This window comes from Cicer arietinum, chromosome 6 (assembly GCF_000331145.2).
Source record: "Cicer arietinum cultivar CDC Frontier isolate Library 1 chromosome 6, Cicar.CDCFrontier_v2.0, whole genome shotgun sequence".
In the NCBI taxonomy this organism is placed as follows: Eukaryota; Viridiplantae; Streptophyta; class Magnoliopsida; order Fabales; family Fabaceae; genus Cicer; species Cicer arietinum.
Window position 1 is genome coordinate 20,266,160 of NC_021165.2, and position 15,246 is coordinate 20,281,405.

The 15,246-nt window shown below is 28.4% G+C and overlaps 1 protein-coding gene across 2 annotated transcripts; it reads left to right on the forward strand.

The window, feature by feature from the left end:
• Nucleotides 1-11,285: 11,285 nt before the first annotated feature.
• Nucleotides 11,286-14,890, forward strand: LOC101510076 (prohibitin-1, mitochondrial). 2 transcript variants are annotated; one of them, XM_004505522.4, is made up of 6 exons: nucleotides 11,286-11,425; nucleotides 11,630-11,803; nucleotides 12,535-12,651; nucleotides 13,481-13,651; nucleotides 13,839-14,051; nucleotides 14,500-14,890. In XM_004505522.4, exons 2-6 carry the CDS (start codon nucleotides 11,630-11,632, stop codon nucleotides 14,692-14,694), a joined length of 870 nt encoding a protein of 289 aa, XP_004505579.1. In that variant the 5' UTR covers nucleotides 11,286-11,425; the 3' UTR covers nucleotides 14,695-14,890. The 2 variants fall into 2 exon arrangements, with proteins under 2 accessions (XP_004505579.1, XP_027191260.1); XM_027335459.2 differs by lacking the exon at nucleotides 11,286-11,425 and adding an exon at nucleotides 11,444-11,537.
• The last annotated feature ends 356 nt before the right edge of the window (nucleotides 14,891-15,246 follow it).

Genomic DNA, 15,246 nt, shown 5'->3' on the forward strand with positions numbered 1-15,246 from the left:
TATAGATCACACAACAACTGTAGTATATATTGCGCACATTTATTAAAATTTATCTCAGCGGCTACTTCTTTCGACATTGCTCCCAACAACTCATGTTTATTAGTACACTAAAGAACATACCACGTGGAGGAATGTGGAATAAAATAATGTATTAATTTTCTTCAAATGACGTATGAAATAGTGTGACCGTCATCTATTCGAATAACATATGAAACTATTTAGTCTCTCTATTCCACCTTTCTATAAAAGGTATATATATGAGACAATCGTCAGTCATCGTCAAATAAGCTGAAGACAAATGTACCAATCTAGATTCTTAAATCCACTGTTGTACAATATCTAATACATGTGCTTCAGCAAACTTCTTAAATTTCAAGCCGTACATGACCACCTTCAACGGACCACGATCCTACAAGTAATTAAAAAACATAACAATAAAATAATGTACTAAATTTCATTACAAAAATGTACTAGATATAATATACTTATTCTTAATTAAATAATTAATTAATTAATACATATCTCTCATTCTCATATCCTACGAGTCACATGATGTTCATATTGTGTCAATACCGATATACCAAGGGCCTTCATGAGAATTCACACTACTGAACCTACTCTTCCACTGTTTGCTCCTCAACTTCCTCTAGTCCATCTGCTTAAGCTCTTGAACATGTTGTTCAGACTCCTAAAACATCTTCGTCAAGTTCATGAGATATGAAACCCCGTCAACGACGATGTTGAGGAGGTGGACAATTAGTCTCATTAATTTGTAGATAAGATGCAGTGGATGAAACTCTTTCACCTATGTTGCAGGCGATAATGAGAATAATTTCTCTGTTTACACCTCTTGTACTAGTCACTATAAAATCAACTAACAATTTTCATCTTAAAAACAAATATTCAAAAACTTTAATCATTTTCGGAAGTCTCAAAACTTACATTTTATTTGAAAGTTTTGAATGTTTTAAAAAAATGAGTTTCGAAAGTTTAATTTAATTTGAAAGTTTCTAAAGTTTTAAAAAATCGAGTTTCAAAAGTTTCATTTAACTTGAAAGTTTTGTGTTGCTCGAAACTTTCGAAAAGTCTTGAATTCCCTATTTTCAAAAGTTTCAAATTGCTCGAAATTTTTGAAAACGATTGAATCAACTATTTTGGAAGTTTGTATTGTTCAAAAATTTTGAAAACCTGAAAATTGTATTACAAAAGTTTCAAATTAATAAAAAAGTTAAAATAAAAAACTTATTTGTGCTTCAGAAGTTTCAAAAAATTAAAAAATACTACGAAATTTGTTTAAGTTTTGAATATATCAGTGAAAAGTGAAAAAAGAAAGAAATTTCAACTTTTTATATATAATAAAAGGGGAAAATAATCTTTTTAAGTGTACCGGAGGTGTGAGGTATAAGTGGGGAACTCAATGCGGTTGTCTATAATTTATTTAGAACTCAATGCACAACTCTTGAGTCGACTTATGCTGTATTGTTTAATGGAAGCAAGTGAGAGTGGTTCTAATCCATCTACAACTTATATTGACGAAAATGATCAAAATGAGGATGAATCGGAAGAACTGCAACTTGTTCAGAGAGCTAGACGAGTTTGACAACATCCTAGATGTGGGACTGAGGGTCATTTAGGTGAACATCATTGATATAAATTTGATGTTATTTTTCTCAAATATAATATTTTTTTATCATTAATTTAATGTATTTCATTTTATTTTCATGTTATTAATATAAATTTCTTTTCATTTAATTGTTATTACTATTTAATTTTTATTAACATTATTATTTTTTTAAATTTATAATATAATTTAATCATTTTTATTTAATCATTTTAATTATAATAATTTTTAATTATAATTATAATAATTAAAGCATAAAATTTATTTATCATTTATTAATACATTTTAATTTAATTTATTATAAGTATTTTTATTTTTTAAATAATTAAATTAATAACTCTAATAATAAAAAAAATATTAAAATATAACAAACAGAAGAAAAAAAAAATTTACACAATTAGAAGTCGTTTCCCCAGGAAATAACGATCTTCTATTTAGTTTAAAAAAAATCGTCTTTATGTGGTCGCTTCTCGAGGGAATGACCTCCTACTTAAAAAAAAAATGGACATTTGAAGAAATAATTTTCAAACTAGGACATTTAGAGAAATAAATAAATAAAAAGGGATATTTTAATAAAAAAGTTCTCATTTCATATATAATTTGAAGAGATGAGCATTACATGAAACCTTCAAAAATATTTAACATATACAATAAATTTTATTTCAAAAATTTTAAATTAATCAAAATTTTCAAACCGTTCAAAAATCTAAACTTACTATGTATTTAAAAAAATTAAATTTGATTTTTTTTTTAAATTTTAAATATGTATTGAAGAGTAGAATGATAATATTTTTCCAATTTATTTTATATAGTTGAAAAGGATAAATAAACTTTTTTCAATGTATGGGAAGATGGGAGGTATAGGTGGAGTGTGGAAAGTAAAAAACTCTTAATTTTAATCCTCCATAAAATGTTATAGTTCTAGGTCCACTAACATTCACCCACCACTTACCCATTCAAACAAGTTAGTTTTACTTAATACACTCACAAATTAAAATTACACTTTTTTTTTACAATCTTTTCACATCTCTACCACTCTCCTACTATACTCTATCTCTAAAACTTTACTTTTCTCTCTTGTTGTTTTTATTGACTAATCTTCTCTCATAACATCGTCATTAGACTTTTTCTTTCTTATTATTATTATTACTAGGATTTGTCGAAGTTGTGCACTGCCACACTATTTCGAAGTTGCCACTGCACATTTCTATGTGATTGTTGCCCATTGTGTTATTATTTTGTATAATTTATTTTCCCCCAATTATCAGTTTTAGCACTCAAATTGTGGAATGATTGATACTTGAATATATCAATATGGGAATAATTCATCAAATTTATTATGCATATGGACAAAATTGCCCGTAGTTATTAATGTAATGGTTGGTGGGATACTTCAAAATTTTGTTGACACTTAATTGTTTTTTATTTTTTAAACTTTAGTATAAAATATCACATGGATTCTATCGATATAGAGCCACCAAACCATGCTGCCAAATTCAACAAGATAAATTGATATAACTACTTCCAAAACAACCCCACAAACCAACACAAAGATAAAACTCCACCTTTTAAACAATACTCTCACCCAAGTGAAATCAAGACCTTTACACCTGATGACCGCGATACACTAATCCCATTCTACTTTAATATTGACGATGACATGATAACGTTAATAAAATATTTTTTTCATTTTTGCTTTTTCCTAGTTACATTTCTCTCTTCTTCTCCACCTTCAATTTATCGTGTTCCTCTTCCCCTTCATCTACAACGTGCTCTCCTCTCCCTCCTCTTCTCATCAAGAGACCGTTTTTTCATATTTTTTTCTTTTTTGATTTTTTTTATTGTATTAACGAAATAAATTTTTGATTTCTTCTTATTGTTTTATGTTGTTGATGTTGTGTTGATTTTATGATTGTTGACATATTTCCTCTAAATTTATCATCTCAATGGATTTATTATTGCTCTGATCTTATGATTGTTTTATATTGTTGATATTGAGTTGATTTTATGATTGTTGAGTTGATTTCCTCTTTTCATATCTGCCTTGATGTTTTTTGGTTGTTTTCTGATTTATTTTATTCTACAACCGAATAAAAGTTACGATTGTTTTCTGATTATATTGAAAGGTTGAAAAAACATTGAAAGGTTTTCTGATTTCTAAGAGGAACGGCTTACATGTTTCACATGTTAGAATAATCATAATATCATAAAAAAATTAATAGTAACAAAATAGTAATAATTACATTTTTATTTGACCACTCTATTTTACTATATGTTATTATTATTTTGTGGATAATATGTATATAAATAATGAAGGATTTCTTGCTCCATGTATAGGGTGTCGCTATCATCGGAGTGAACAGAGATATAAATATACATCATTGAATAAAAAGAGCTCCTTAATATGAGACACTTTATGGCAAGAAATGTGATAGAAATAACTTTATGGTCTATACATAGGAGTTGGTCTTTCTATCCAATAAAGATTCACATATTGGTCTTATTAACACAATTGAGGCAACCGACACATGGTCTGTTTGAAGACAAAACTTAGCAACAGAAACATATAATAATTGGCTTGCTAATAGACATATGAATTAATTGTTTATTACTAGTTTAATTATCATTGATATTATATTGGAACTTTTGCTAATTATATTGGAGTGAATGACTTTCTATTTTGGAACATTTGCTCATTATGTTGGAACCTTGCATATTAGAACAAATGACTTTTTGGTTTATTTTATATTGTGAAACATTTGCTCGTTATATATGTTCAAATCCTATAAGTGATTTACTTTCTATTTTATTGACGTGAAAATGTTGAAATGATATATTATTTATAATTTGATTGTACAATATGAATGAAATATGAGGTTAGCACACAATCAAGTAACAAGAGGAAGAGGGATCGTAAAAAATGGTCTAAAAATGAGGATGAATCCCTTCTCGATATATTGATTGAAGCTCTTAACATTGGCCTAAGAGGTGATAATGAATAATTCAAAGTCAACACCTTAACAACGACCAAAGCAAAATTGGAGGAAAAGTTTTATGTATGGAGAATTAATTAAGGTAAAGCCACACATCAAATATGCAATGAGGAGACTAAAGTTAGTTTATGAAATATTAAATTAAAGTGGATTTGGTTGGGTGAAGAAAACAAAGGATTAAGGTGGATAGTGATAAAGTGTAGAAGGAATATGTGTGAAGGTTATTGTTTATTAGCTTATTTCAACTTCATATATTTTAGTGAGTTCCTTTATGATTATTTGAAAAGTTAAAATTTTTATTTATGTGTAGAGTCATCCAAATGAAAAATGTTATATGTATGCTCCAATTCCACTATTTGATAAGCTTGTTCGTATTTTTGAGAAATATCGTGCTACTGGTAAAAGAGATGATCCACCCTGTTGATAATGTTAAAAAGATAGATAAAGAAGTGATAGAAAAAATTAATGATGAGGAGCTTGAAGTAGAAATTACTCTGCCACCATCTGTTTGTCAATCATAATCTAGGAGAAATAATCACCAAAGTAGAAATTCAATCAAAGAGAAGAAACAAACGAGTACATATTATTGCTAATGTACTTCTAAGTTAGTAAAAACTTTTGAGAATTGGTTTGAAAAAAGTTATGAACGATTTGGTGAAGCAACAAATCGTCTAGGTGTTGGTAAATATGTGTTTGATGATTCAAGAAACATTATGAACGAGTTGAAGAAACTGCAACTAACAGAACAATAACATTTTGATGCAACATACAAAATATTATTTGTGCCACATCGCTTGCACATATTTTGGAGTAGTCATGATGTTGATCGTCTTGTATTTATTTAGTGGTTGATCTACTAGTTATAATATTGTACTTGATTTTACTTATCTAACTTTAGTACATTTTACTTTTGTGGGTTTATTTTGTACGGTTTGATGAGATATGTAAGACAACATATTATTCTTTATGATACTTTATTACAACTACGTAGTTGATAATTTTAACTTGATACAATGTGTTAGAAATTTGAATAATATATGTTTTTACATTTATTGTTTTTTTTTTTTTTGTTTTTTTATTAAAAAATATATGAATGTTATTTTGAAAGAAAAAATTTAAATAGATTACAAGGACAAATTTGTTATTTTATCACAATATAAATCATATAAATTAATTATCTGTTGTGTATCAAACACTTAATATGATAAACTAATCTTATCAAATTTGTTATCATGTGCACATCAAACACATGACATGATAACTATTCATATATTGTCTCTATCATATCATGTTCATCAAATATATTCTTAAAACTTTGAAGTTTGATTAGTCATTGTTATAGCCAAATCCATCTCTTAGAAATACATAAGCATTCAAACCAGTAAAACTTTAGCAAATGCTTAAATGAGTAATTACAATTTGACTTTTTTAACAAAACTTATCAATCTTTTTGCAATAGTACATGAACAATAGAACCCGTAAAATTGTGAAAAATATATTATATAATGCGTTTCCCAACAATTATATCAAAATACTTGTACACTTTATGTCTCCCAAAAAATGTTATCAAAAGACACACATAATATTTGTAGAAGAAGTTATGAAGTCTCATTATGTTAACTTAGTTGTGTCGCTTGATGTTAAAGTCAATATGTATCAACTTTACTTGATTGTGGTGACTTGTATTACGGCATGATGTTTCAATGTGTCAACTTATCTCCTATATAGAGAAATTGAATTGTGGTCCAATGGTTGTTGCATAGTATAAGAATAGTTAAATAATTGACATAGTTAAATAAAATTGTATATTTTGACGAAAATTTTATGGTTGACGATTGTACTAAATTTTCTCAATTTTTTTTCTTTTTTTTGAGTATCGCCTTCTCTTTCTAGTTAATTTCTCAACCCAAAATATTTAGGTAATATTTTACTCTTATGCGAGCAATTTCTATTCTTTGTGCATTTTAGCACGTCAAAAGTGTTCATGTTGTTGTCAATTTTACCATTTGGAATTGATATAGATACATGAAATATTCCACTTGATTCTCTACCCACTTACTTTTTGGCCAATGTGTCATCAATTACTTTGTTGGACACTTCATAGAATTTGGACAAAAATGTGTAAGCTTCATGACACTCTAAAGCTTTGTTTGTCAATTTAATCATTTGAGAACATAAGTCATTGTATCGCTTCATGAATGAGCTTTTATATCCAATTCAACATGTCTCCCTTTTCCATCTTTGTTACTTCGCTATCTTGCATCTATTGTCTACCACTTTAGTCTATAGTATTGAAGAATTGAATTAATATTCATGACATCAAAAACTTTCAAAGTATGTATAGGATGTGATGTGTCTCAAATTTACAACAACCACAGTAAACTTTTTTTTGATCTATACGATTTTCTATTACTATCCTCTCCTCTATAACATAGTTTGTTACAACATACATACCTTATTTTGATTCATTTATTGTGCATGTGTCTTGATATTTCTCTTGAAATTTCCCAAATATCTTTAGAGTGTACATGTTTATGACTTGTTGAATCATATTAGCCTTCTTCATTTCAGTATATACAACTTATATCTTGACTCATAACTAGCTTATAATTTGTTGTTCTGTTTTCTATTCACAACACTTTTAAGTGTGTAAAAGTTTGTCCAAAATTTAAAAATGACTCAAAATTATTTTTCATATCAACGTTAAAAATCTCATTTAATTGAGAGAACCTACTACCTTTTAAGTGAATGTTTTATGAACATAAGTTCATGTTTGTTTTTCCTTCAATTGAAAAATCATATGTAGTCATAAATCTACCAAAATTAAGAGAGAAAATAATAATTTAGAGGATAGATAGAGAGTGAAGAGGGAAATTAAGAATAGATGGTTTAAATGATCTAAGGTCCCGTTCGGTGTGGTTTTCGATTTTCTGTTCTGAGAATTTTAACAAATAAAACTAGCTTCAATTTTGAGTTTTCAATTTTACTTTTGAGTTTTCATTTATGAATTTTAATTATTAGTTAAATTTCAGTTTTTAATGTATTTAAATTGAAATACTTTTTTTTACCCTATTTCATTATGAAATCACCAAATATATAAAAGAATTGACATGTAAAAACAATTAAAAAAAATTAATTTTAGTAATAGTGGTTGAAAGTGATAGTTATGAAAGATGGCTATCGTAATAGTGATTGATCGTCAAAGACAGTTACAATGACCAAAAGAGATAGTTGACAATGGTAGGCTTTAGTCAGAGTGTGATTGACGATGACTAGATTGGTGGTTGATAGCAGGAGATGGTAGTGGTTATCAGAGGTGGGTGGTGGGTTGTGTTGCTATGGGGCGATGGTGGTGGGAGGTCGATGAATGGTGGTGGTGGGGGGCAGGTGATCACTAGTGATTATGGTGGTCAGAAATGGTAGTGATGGTTGTTAGAGGTGGGTGGCTAGTGGTGTTGGTGGAAGTCAAATGTGAATGGGTGGTGATGATGAAGGTGGTCGAAGATGGTGGTGGTGGTTAGAGGTGAGTGGTCGGTGATGGTGGCAGTAATGGTCGATAGCTATTAAAGTGATGCATATATCTAATGATGACGACATGTTGATTTGAAAACAAAATAAAAAATTATAAAACTTTTTTTTTTGAAAAAAAGAAGTATTTTGAAGTTAAATAAAAAATTTATCTAAGCATTATTTTACTCAAATATATTTTAATTTTAAAACTAATTTTTAAAATAAAAAATCATAAATTCATAATCACCTTAAACAGAATTATAAAGTTGAGACTTTTCAAGTATGGTGAGCTCTTAAAGGTGGATTGATCTGAATTGTGACTCATTATGAATGAGAATAAGCTAAGTCGTCAGTTATGACATATAGTCAAGTCTACTTATGGTCTGACCTGTTTAATAAAAATGTTAGACTCATATTATTTTTCAAGTTGTTTATTTAAATAGGTCAAACGCATGCTTGTAAGAAAAACCTATTAAGTATGACATATGACTTATATATATTTTATTATTTATTAATAATATTATTTCATATTTTAAAGCATATCAATTAAGTTGTCACTCAATAGTTCCATATTCGACTTGTTCATATTATTTAATTGCATGCTACAAGAGGTATGTAAGCAACATTAATTTTTTTTTTTAATAAAAAAAACTAATACTATTTATTTGTGGATTTTTTTTCTCGAATATCCCTTCTTCTTTTTTTTTTAATACCAAAATGTCTCACTTCCAGTTTTATATATCAGATTGTCCTACTTTTTGGGTTCAACAGGAGGTCGCTGGCCCATGGTGTGTCCAGCTGAAGACCACTTTGAAATGAACCTAGTTGGAGGTCGTTGGCCCATGAAACGACCTTTTACTATGGTTTAATTTTGTTGTTGTTGTCGTTTTATGCATTATTATATTAATTTAATATATTAATAAATAATTATAATAAATAATACATGAATAAATAATAATAATAATAATAAATATTATTTATTATTATTATTATTAAAAATAATTATAATTAAAAATAATAAATCATTTTATAAATTTCAAAGAAAATACATTAAAAATACTAATTGGATAAATTAAAACTAATTATAATATTTAAAAACCAAAATACTAATAAATAATAATAATTTGCTACTTACCAAATTAGACAATTTACAATTAATCAATTTGTTACCAAATTGTACAATTGATTAATTTTGTCATTAATTTTCTCATTTAATGGTAAAATTAATGATTAATCACAAATTGTTAAAATTAATTTTCTCATTAAATATGATTTGGTAAATTGATTATTTTCTTATTAATTTACAAATTGATTTAATATCAAAAAAATTGATTTGTGTGATTGGTAAATTGAATCTGAACTACCTTGTTTGTTTTATCACATTTATTCAATTGCATTAATTTTGATATATATATTTTGTCACATTACCAATCACAGGAATCAACTTTTTTAATATATTGAGATAAAATCAGGTAATATATTATATACTAGTGTATTGTTAATTTATCTCAAAAAATAAAATAAAATTAAATAGATTTTAAAAATATTTATATATAAAATAATTAAATTAGGTTCATTTTTTACTTTTATTACTTTTTCCAATCACACGAATCAATTTTTTTGATATTAAATCAATTTGTAAATTAATTTACTAAATCACATTTAATGAGAAAATTAATTTTAGCAATTTGTGATATATCATTAATTTAACCATTAAATGAGAAAATTAATCTATTGTACAATTTGGTAAGTAACAAATTGATTAATCGCCCAATTTCGTAAGTAGCAAATTAATTTTTAGCAAATTGATTAATCACAAACTGTACAATTTGATAAGTAGCAAATTATTATTATTATTATTATTATTATTATTATTATTATTATTATTATTATTATTATTATTAGTATTATTTATTAGTATTTTATTTTGTCCAATTGTACTTTTAATGTTTTTTTTAAACTTATAATATAATTTACTATTTTTAATTTTACTTATTTTAAATAATAATAATAATATTTATTATTATTATTGTTTATTAATGTATTATTTATTAATTTAATTATTTATTAATATATTAAATTAATATAATAATGCATAAAACGACAAAAAAAAAAAAAACCCTAGTAAGAGGTCACTTGGGCCAGCGACCTCCTATTGGGCCTAAAAAGTAGGGCAAATTAGTATATAAATCTGGAGTGAGACATTTTGGTATTAAAAAAAATAAAAAAGGATATTCTAGAAAAAAAAGATCTTTTATTTCTTACCTTTATATATATTCCTAGTATATAAAGCTTAGAAATCCTAATTGTTTGTTGTTTACAATTATAATGGACTTGACGCGTTCAAACCAAAATACTGTTGAATCGGTTTGTACTTCAAAATCGTTCTTTCTTTTCTTTTCTTTTATCTTTGTATTCCCTTAGTAAAGTTAGCATTTGTAAAATCTCTTTAAAATCTTTTAAAAACTCCATTGAAGCTATTCTAATTTTAGGTTGAATAAATAAAAATAAATCTTAAATCAAAATATGTGAATTTGTAAAAAAAAAAAAGAGCATAAAATAGGTGCAATTCCTTTAGAAGTGTTTCAAAGTTGATAATAATATTAATTATATTATTATTGAATATGTCCGAGTTTGTTTGAGAGGTAATAACGAGTGAGTTTATTTCATGAAAAAATCTATTGTTTGAAACAAAAAATTATTTTTTAGGGTTTAAAGGATGTTTTGTTTCAAAATCTTAAAAAATTAGTTTGTTAGAAAAATTGTTTTTTGTTTAATATATATATACATTTGTACACCTACTTTGTATTTAGAATTTTGAATTATTTATTGTGTTTGTCTACTTTGTAAAAATGTCTTGTTCTTTAAAAAAAAGTGAACCAATTTCATCTATGACTAATAACGAGGTCAACTAACATATGAAGTTTATTTTGTTTTATCATAATTTTTTTGAAAGATTTTTCAGAATTTGTTGATTATGATTCAATTTATTTTTATCTATTTTCTTAAAAAAATTGTTGCATTGGATAGTTGTGAGTTATTATTTTGTTTTCTACAAATCTAAGATCTAACGGCCTCAAACTAAATTCCACGGAAGCACCCTACTCTTAGGGGTGCATGGAAGATGCAGCCTAAAAAACGGGTAAAATTACCGGGTGACCGACCCGAGCAATAAATTGTAGAAACACGGGCTCCAATGAAGCAGAAGCGGTGTTTTGCTTGTATAATCCCTAAAACCCTATATCCAACTGAACCAAACCCTCTTTCCACCAAGCAGTAATCAACAACCATTCACCACAAGGTACTACCTTACAAAACATTTTACATTTCGTAATGTTGATCTTTACTCGTCGATGTTCCATTTCTACTTACTCTAATTATCTTTCTTGCTTGTGCTTTATTCATGCTAACTAGTAATACTCATGATTATTTATTATATCTTTGATGCTTCGTGGAGGTTTATTGATTGTTGATTTTAATGGTAAATACTGTTTGTTGTTGACAGATGAATTTCAACAACGTGAAGATCCCAAAGGTTCCTGGCGGTGGAATCTCTGCTTTGCTTAAAGTTAGCATAATTGGTGGTCTCGCTGTATATGGGGCTACAAACACCTTGTACAATGTTGAGGGAGGTCATCGAGCTATTGTATTTAACCGTATAGTTGGTGTCAAAGATAAGGTTCTCTATTTTCCTTCGCTGTTAATTGAAAATTAATATATTTTATTTTTTTGCAATATAAATTATAAGTTAGTGTTCTAGAAATGAAAATGTTACGATAGATGAGTAGCACATTAGAATTTTTCTTTTGATAGACAAATGTTAGTGGTTAGTTTGTTAGGGTAATGGGGAATTTGGTAGCAGCATAGATTGAACCATGGACCTCATTTTTATTACTTTTTCAGCGTCCCAATCCATACCAATTGGCTACACCTTGGGGACAACATCTAAGATAAAATGAGAAATACAATCATTTGAGAGATAATTGTTGAAGCCCCAATGTGGAGATGGTAGAATATTGTTTTTAAGATTATTGTGTCATGTATGAATCAGACCTATAAAAGCACATAAATTATTGGGACTCATTTAATCTTATTCTTTGTTTTATGTTTTTCACGTCGGTCTAGTATTAGAGTTTGGTTTTCAGCTTTGTGGTTGGACTAATATAATTTCAGTTTTTTTAACCCTGTCATATTTATCATTTTACTGTGTTTAAGTTTTATCTCACACACTCTGTCCGTTTAAGTATAGAAGGTTTTTAGGGTTATCATTCACTAACAATCTTCCTATTAAGCACGAATCAAAGATACCTCTGAATCAAACCCTCCAAAGACCTCCATTCTTGTTTGATTAGACCTATGTTGACTAGTAACTTATTGTAGTATATCAATATAGTATTTTTTCATCTGCAGGTCTATCCTGAAGGAACACATATTATGATCCCGTGGTTTGAGAGGCCTGTGATCTATGATGTTCGTGCACGACCTCATTTAGTGGAGAGCACTTCAGGAAGCCGTGATCTCCAAATGGTAAACTGATTTGTTTGTTGTACTTTTTTCTTCTTATTTTTAACATTTTACCCTGTAGTATGGAAGATGTTGTGGCTGCAAGGAGTCAAACAGTTTTTCCCTTTTTCTAATAGCAACATGTTTTTTGGTTTGAAGTTGGATTACCTTCCTCACCTTGCCCTTGCTTGTCTATCAGAAAAAAGGTGGGGTAATGGAAAAAGTAGGGTAGGGCATTTTTCTCCCCTTTAGGCTCCGTTTGTGAGTTTGGAGGGGAGGACTTTGGGAAGAGGGGGTGAGACCTTATTTGAGAGTGTTTTTGTACAAAATGATAAATGAATTGACTTATAAATATATTTTTAATTGAGATTATTATAAAGAGGTGAAAAGGATTTGAAGAATTTATTTAAGCCCTCCAAAATTATCCTTCAATACATTTTTTGAGTTCCCACAATTTAGGGAGATTTTGTATAATGAAGAAAATCAAATCCCTCCCTCAAGTTGGGGGGATTATTCTTCCTCCACTTTCCCTTTTCTCCTTTTATGTTCTGTATTACTCATTACTGATCTGATATCTTTCTATTTCATAGATCTCTTAATTTGTGGCTGTACTGAACCACTGAATCTCAACTCTGAAATTGTTCATACATTTCATTTCATGTATGTTTTGTCTATTCTTGTTAATAAAAATGTCAAAACTGATTTATTAGGATTCATGCAAGTGTTTGTCTATTCTTACTCTATTAGTATATAGACAGTTCTTTTATCTTCTTATTTTTCTTAGACACAGTACTCCAACGCAAACTGTATTATAGTTTCGATGTAATGTATTATGAATCTTTGATTTTGCCAGGTGAAAATTGGACTCAGAGTTCTTACTCGTCCTGTGCCAGATCAATTGCCAACAGTTTATCGAACTCTGGGTGAGAATTATAATGAAAGGGTCCTGCCTTCTATTATACACGAAACTCTCAAAGCTGTGGTTGCACAGTATAATGCCAGTCAGCTCATTACTCAGAGAGAGGTAGCTATTTATGTAGATTATCTCTTATTTTCTGTCGAACTAGTAACTGGGTTAATTGTGTCTAAACCTCTATAATTCTCAGTTGGATATTGTACTCTTAGAAATGAAATATGTTCACTATTTTAATACAAGCGAATCACAACCATACCGGTGACACTGATTATTTATAAAATGGTCCAATTTATAGGCTGTTAGTCGAGAAATAAGGAAGATATTGACTGAAAGGGCCTCCCAATTCAACATTGCATTGGATGATGTGTCAATCACAAGCTTGACGTTTGGGAGGGAGTTCACGGCTGCAATTGAAGCCAAGCAGGTTGCTGCTCAAGAAGCGGAGAGAGCAAAATTTGTTGTAGAAAAAGCTGAACAAGACAAAAGAAGTGCTGTTATTAGAGCACAGGTAAAAAATACTAGTCCAATTCCTACATATTAGATGGTTTGTAATGTTTCTAGATGTTGCCGGTGTGCTTATTGTTTTGAATTGCTACTTAATCATACAAACAAAAAAAACAAGAGAAAATGAAGGGTCATTGTAATGGTATTTGCTGATTATCTTGCTCAAGTGAAATTGGAACTCTTGATAATCATTACTGTTACTTGCAACTAGTTTTACACTTTTTAACACAGAAGTTTTGAATGTAAACTACTCCCTGCTCTCCTCCCTTCCACTTGCTGTTTGGGGACTGTGATGTTATAAAGGAAGGAATTTAAATTTCCTTCAACATGACCCTGTCGAACTTTTACCTGCAAAAGCCAATACAGAGAGCTGCTTTTCCAACTTCTCATTATTATTTGTTTATTATACATATATGCTCCTCCTTCCTTACTTATTTATTTTTGACAAACAGGGAGAAGCCAAAAGTGCTCAATTGATCGGTCAAGCTATTGCCAACAACCCTGCATTTATAACCTTAAGGAAAATTGAAGCTGCAAGGGAAATCGCTCAAACAATTTCAAATTCTGCCAACAAGGTTTACTTGAAATCTGATGATCTCTTGTTGAATCTTCAGGATTTAAATTTGGAGCCCAGTGGGAAGAAATAGTCATGTTGCTGAATTCACTAATTTATTTCAGTGTATCTTGTTTCTCGTATTATGATTGTATTTCAATTGTATTCTATCAACCATTCACATGAGATTCAGCGTTGTAAACTGAAATATTGTCGAAATGATTGTGCCATTATCTTTTCAAGGGAACATGTGAGAGACAAGAGAGGTTCAATAAGGTTTTATGGATTCAGTACTTGTGTTCTTGAATAGATTCCATCCTCCATCTTTGTTGGATATATAACCTCAATTGCTTCTTTTTATCTTAATTGAGTTTGATAGTTTGATAACCATCAGCATTTGGCAAATTACCATTGCTTTGTGATATGAAGCAATCTAAATTTTTTTTGATGAAAATATTATCCTACAATATACCGCCTCCAGAAGATACATTGATTTTCAAACTCAATTTGTTTATATTTTATTCCAGAGAAATTAAACAAAATTGAAATTGTATTACAAATATTTTAATAAATATAATAATTTTTGTAGGTGTAAATAATTTTTCTCATATTATAAATGAATTCATCATAAACAAATGTGGTTGAA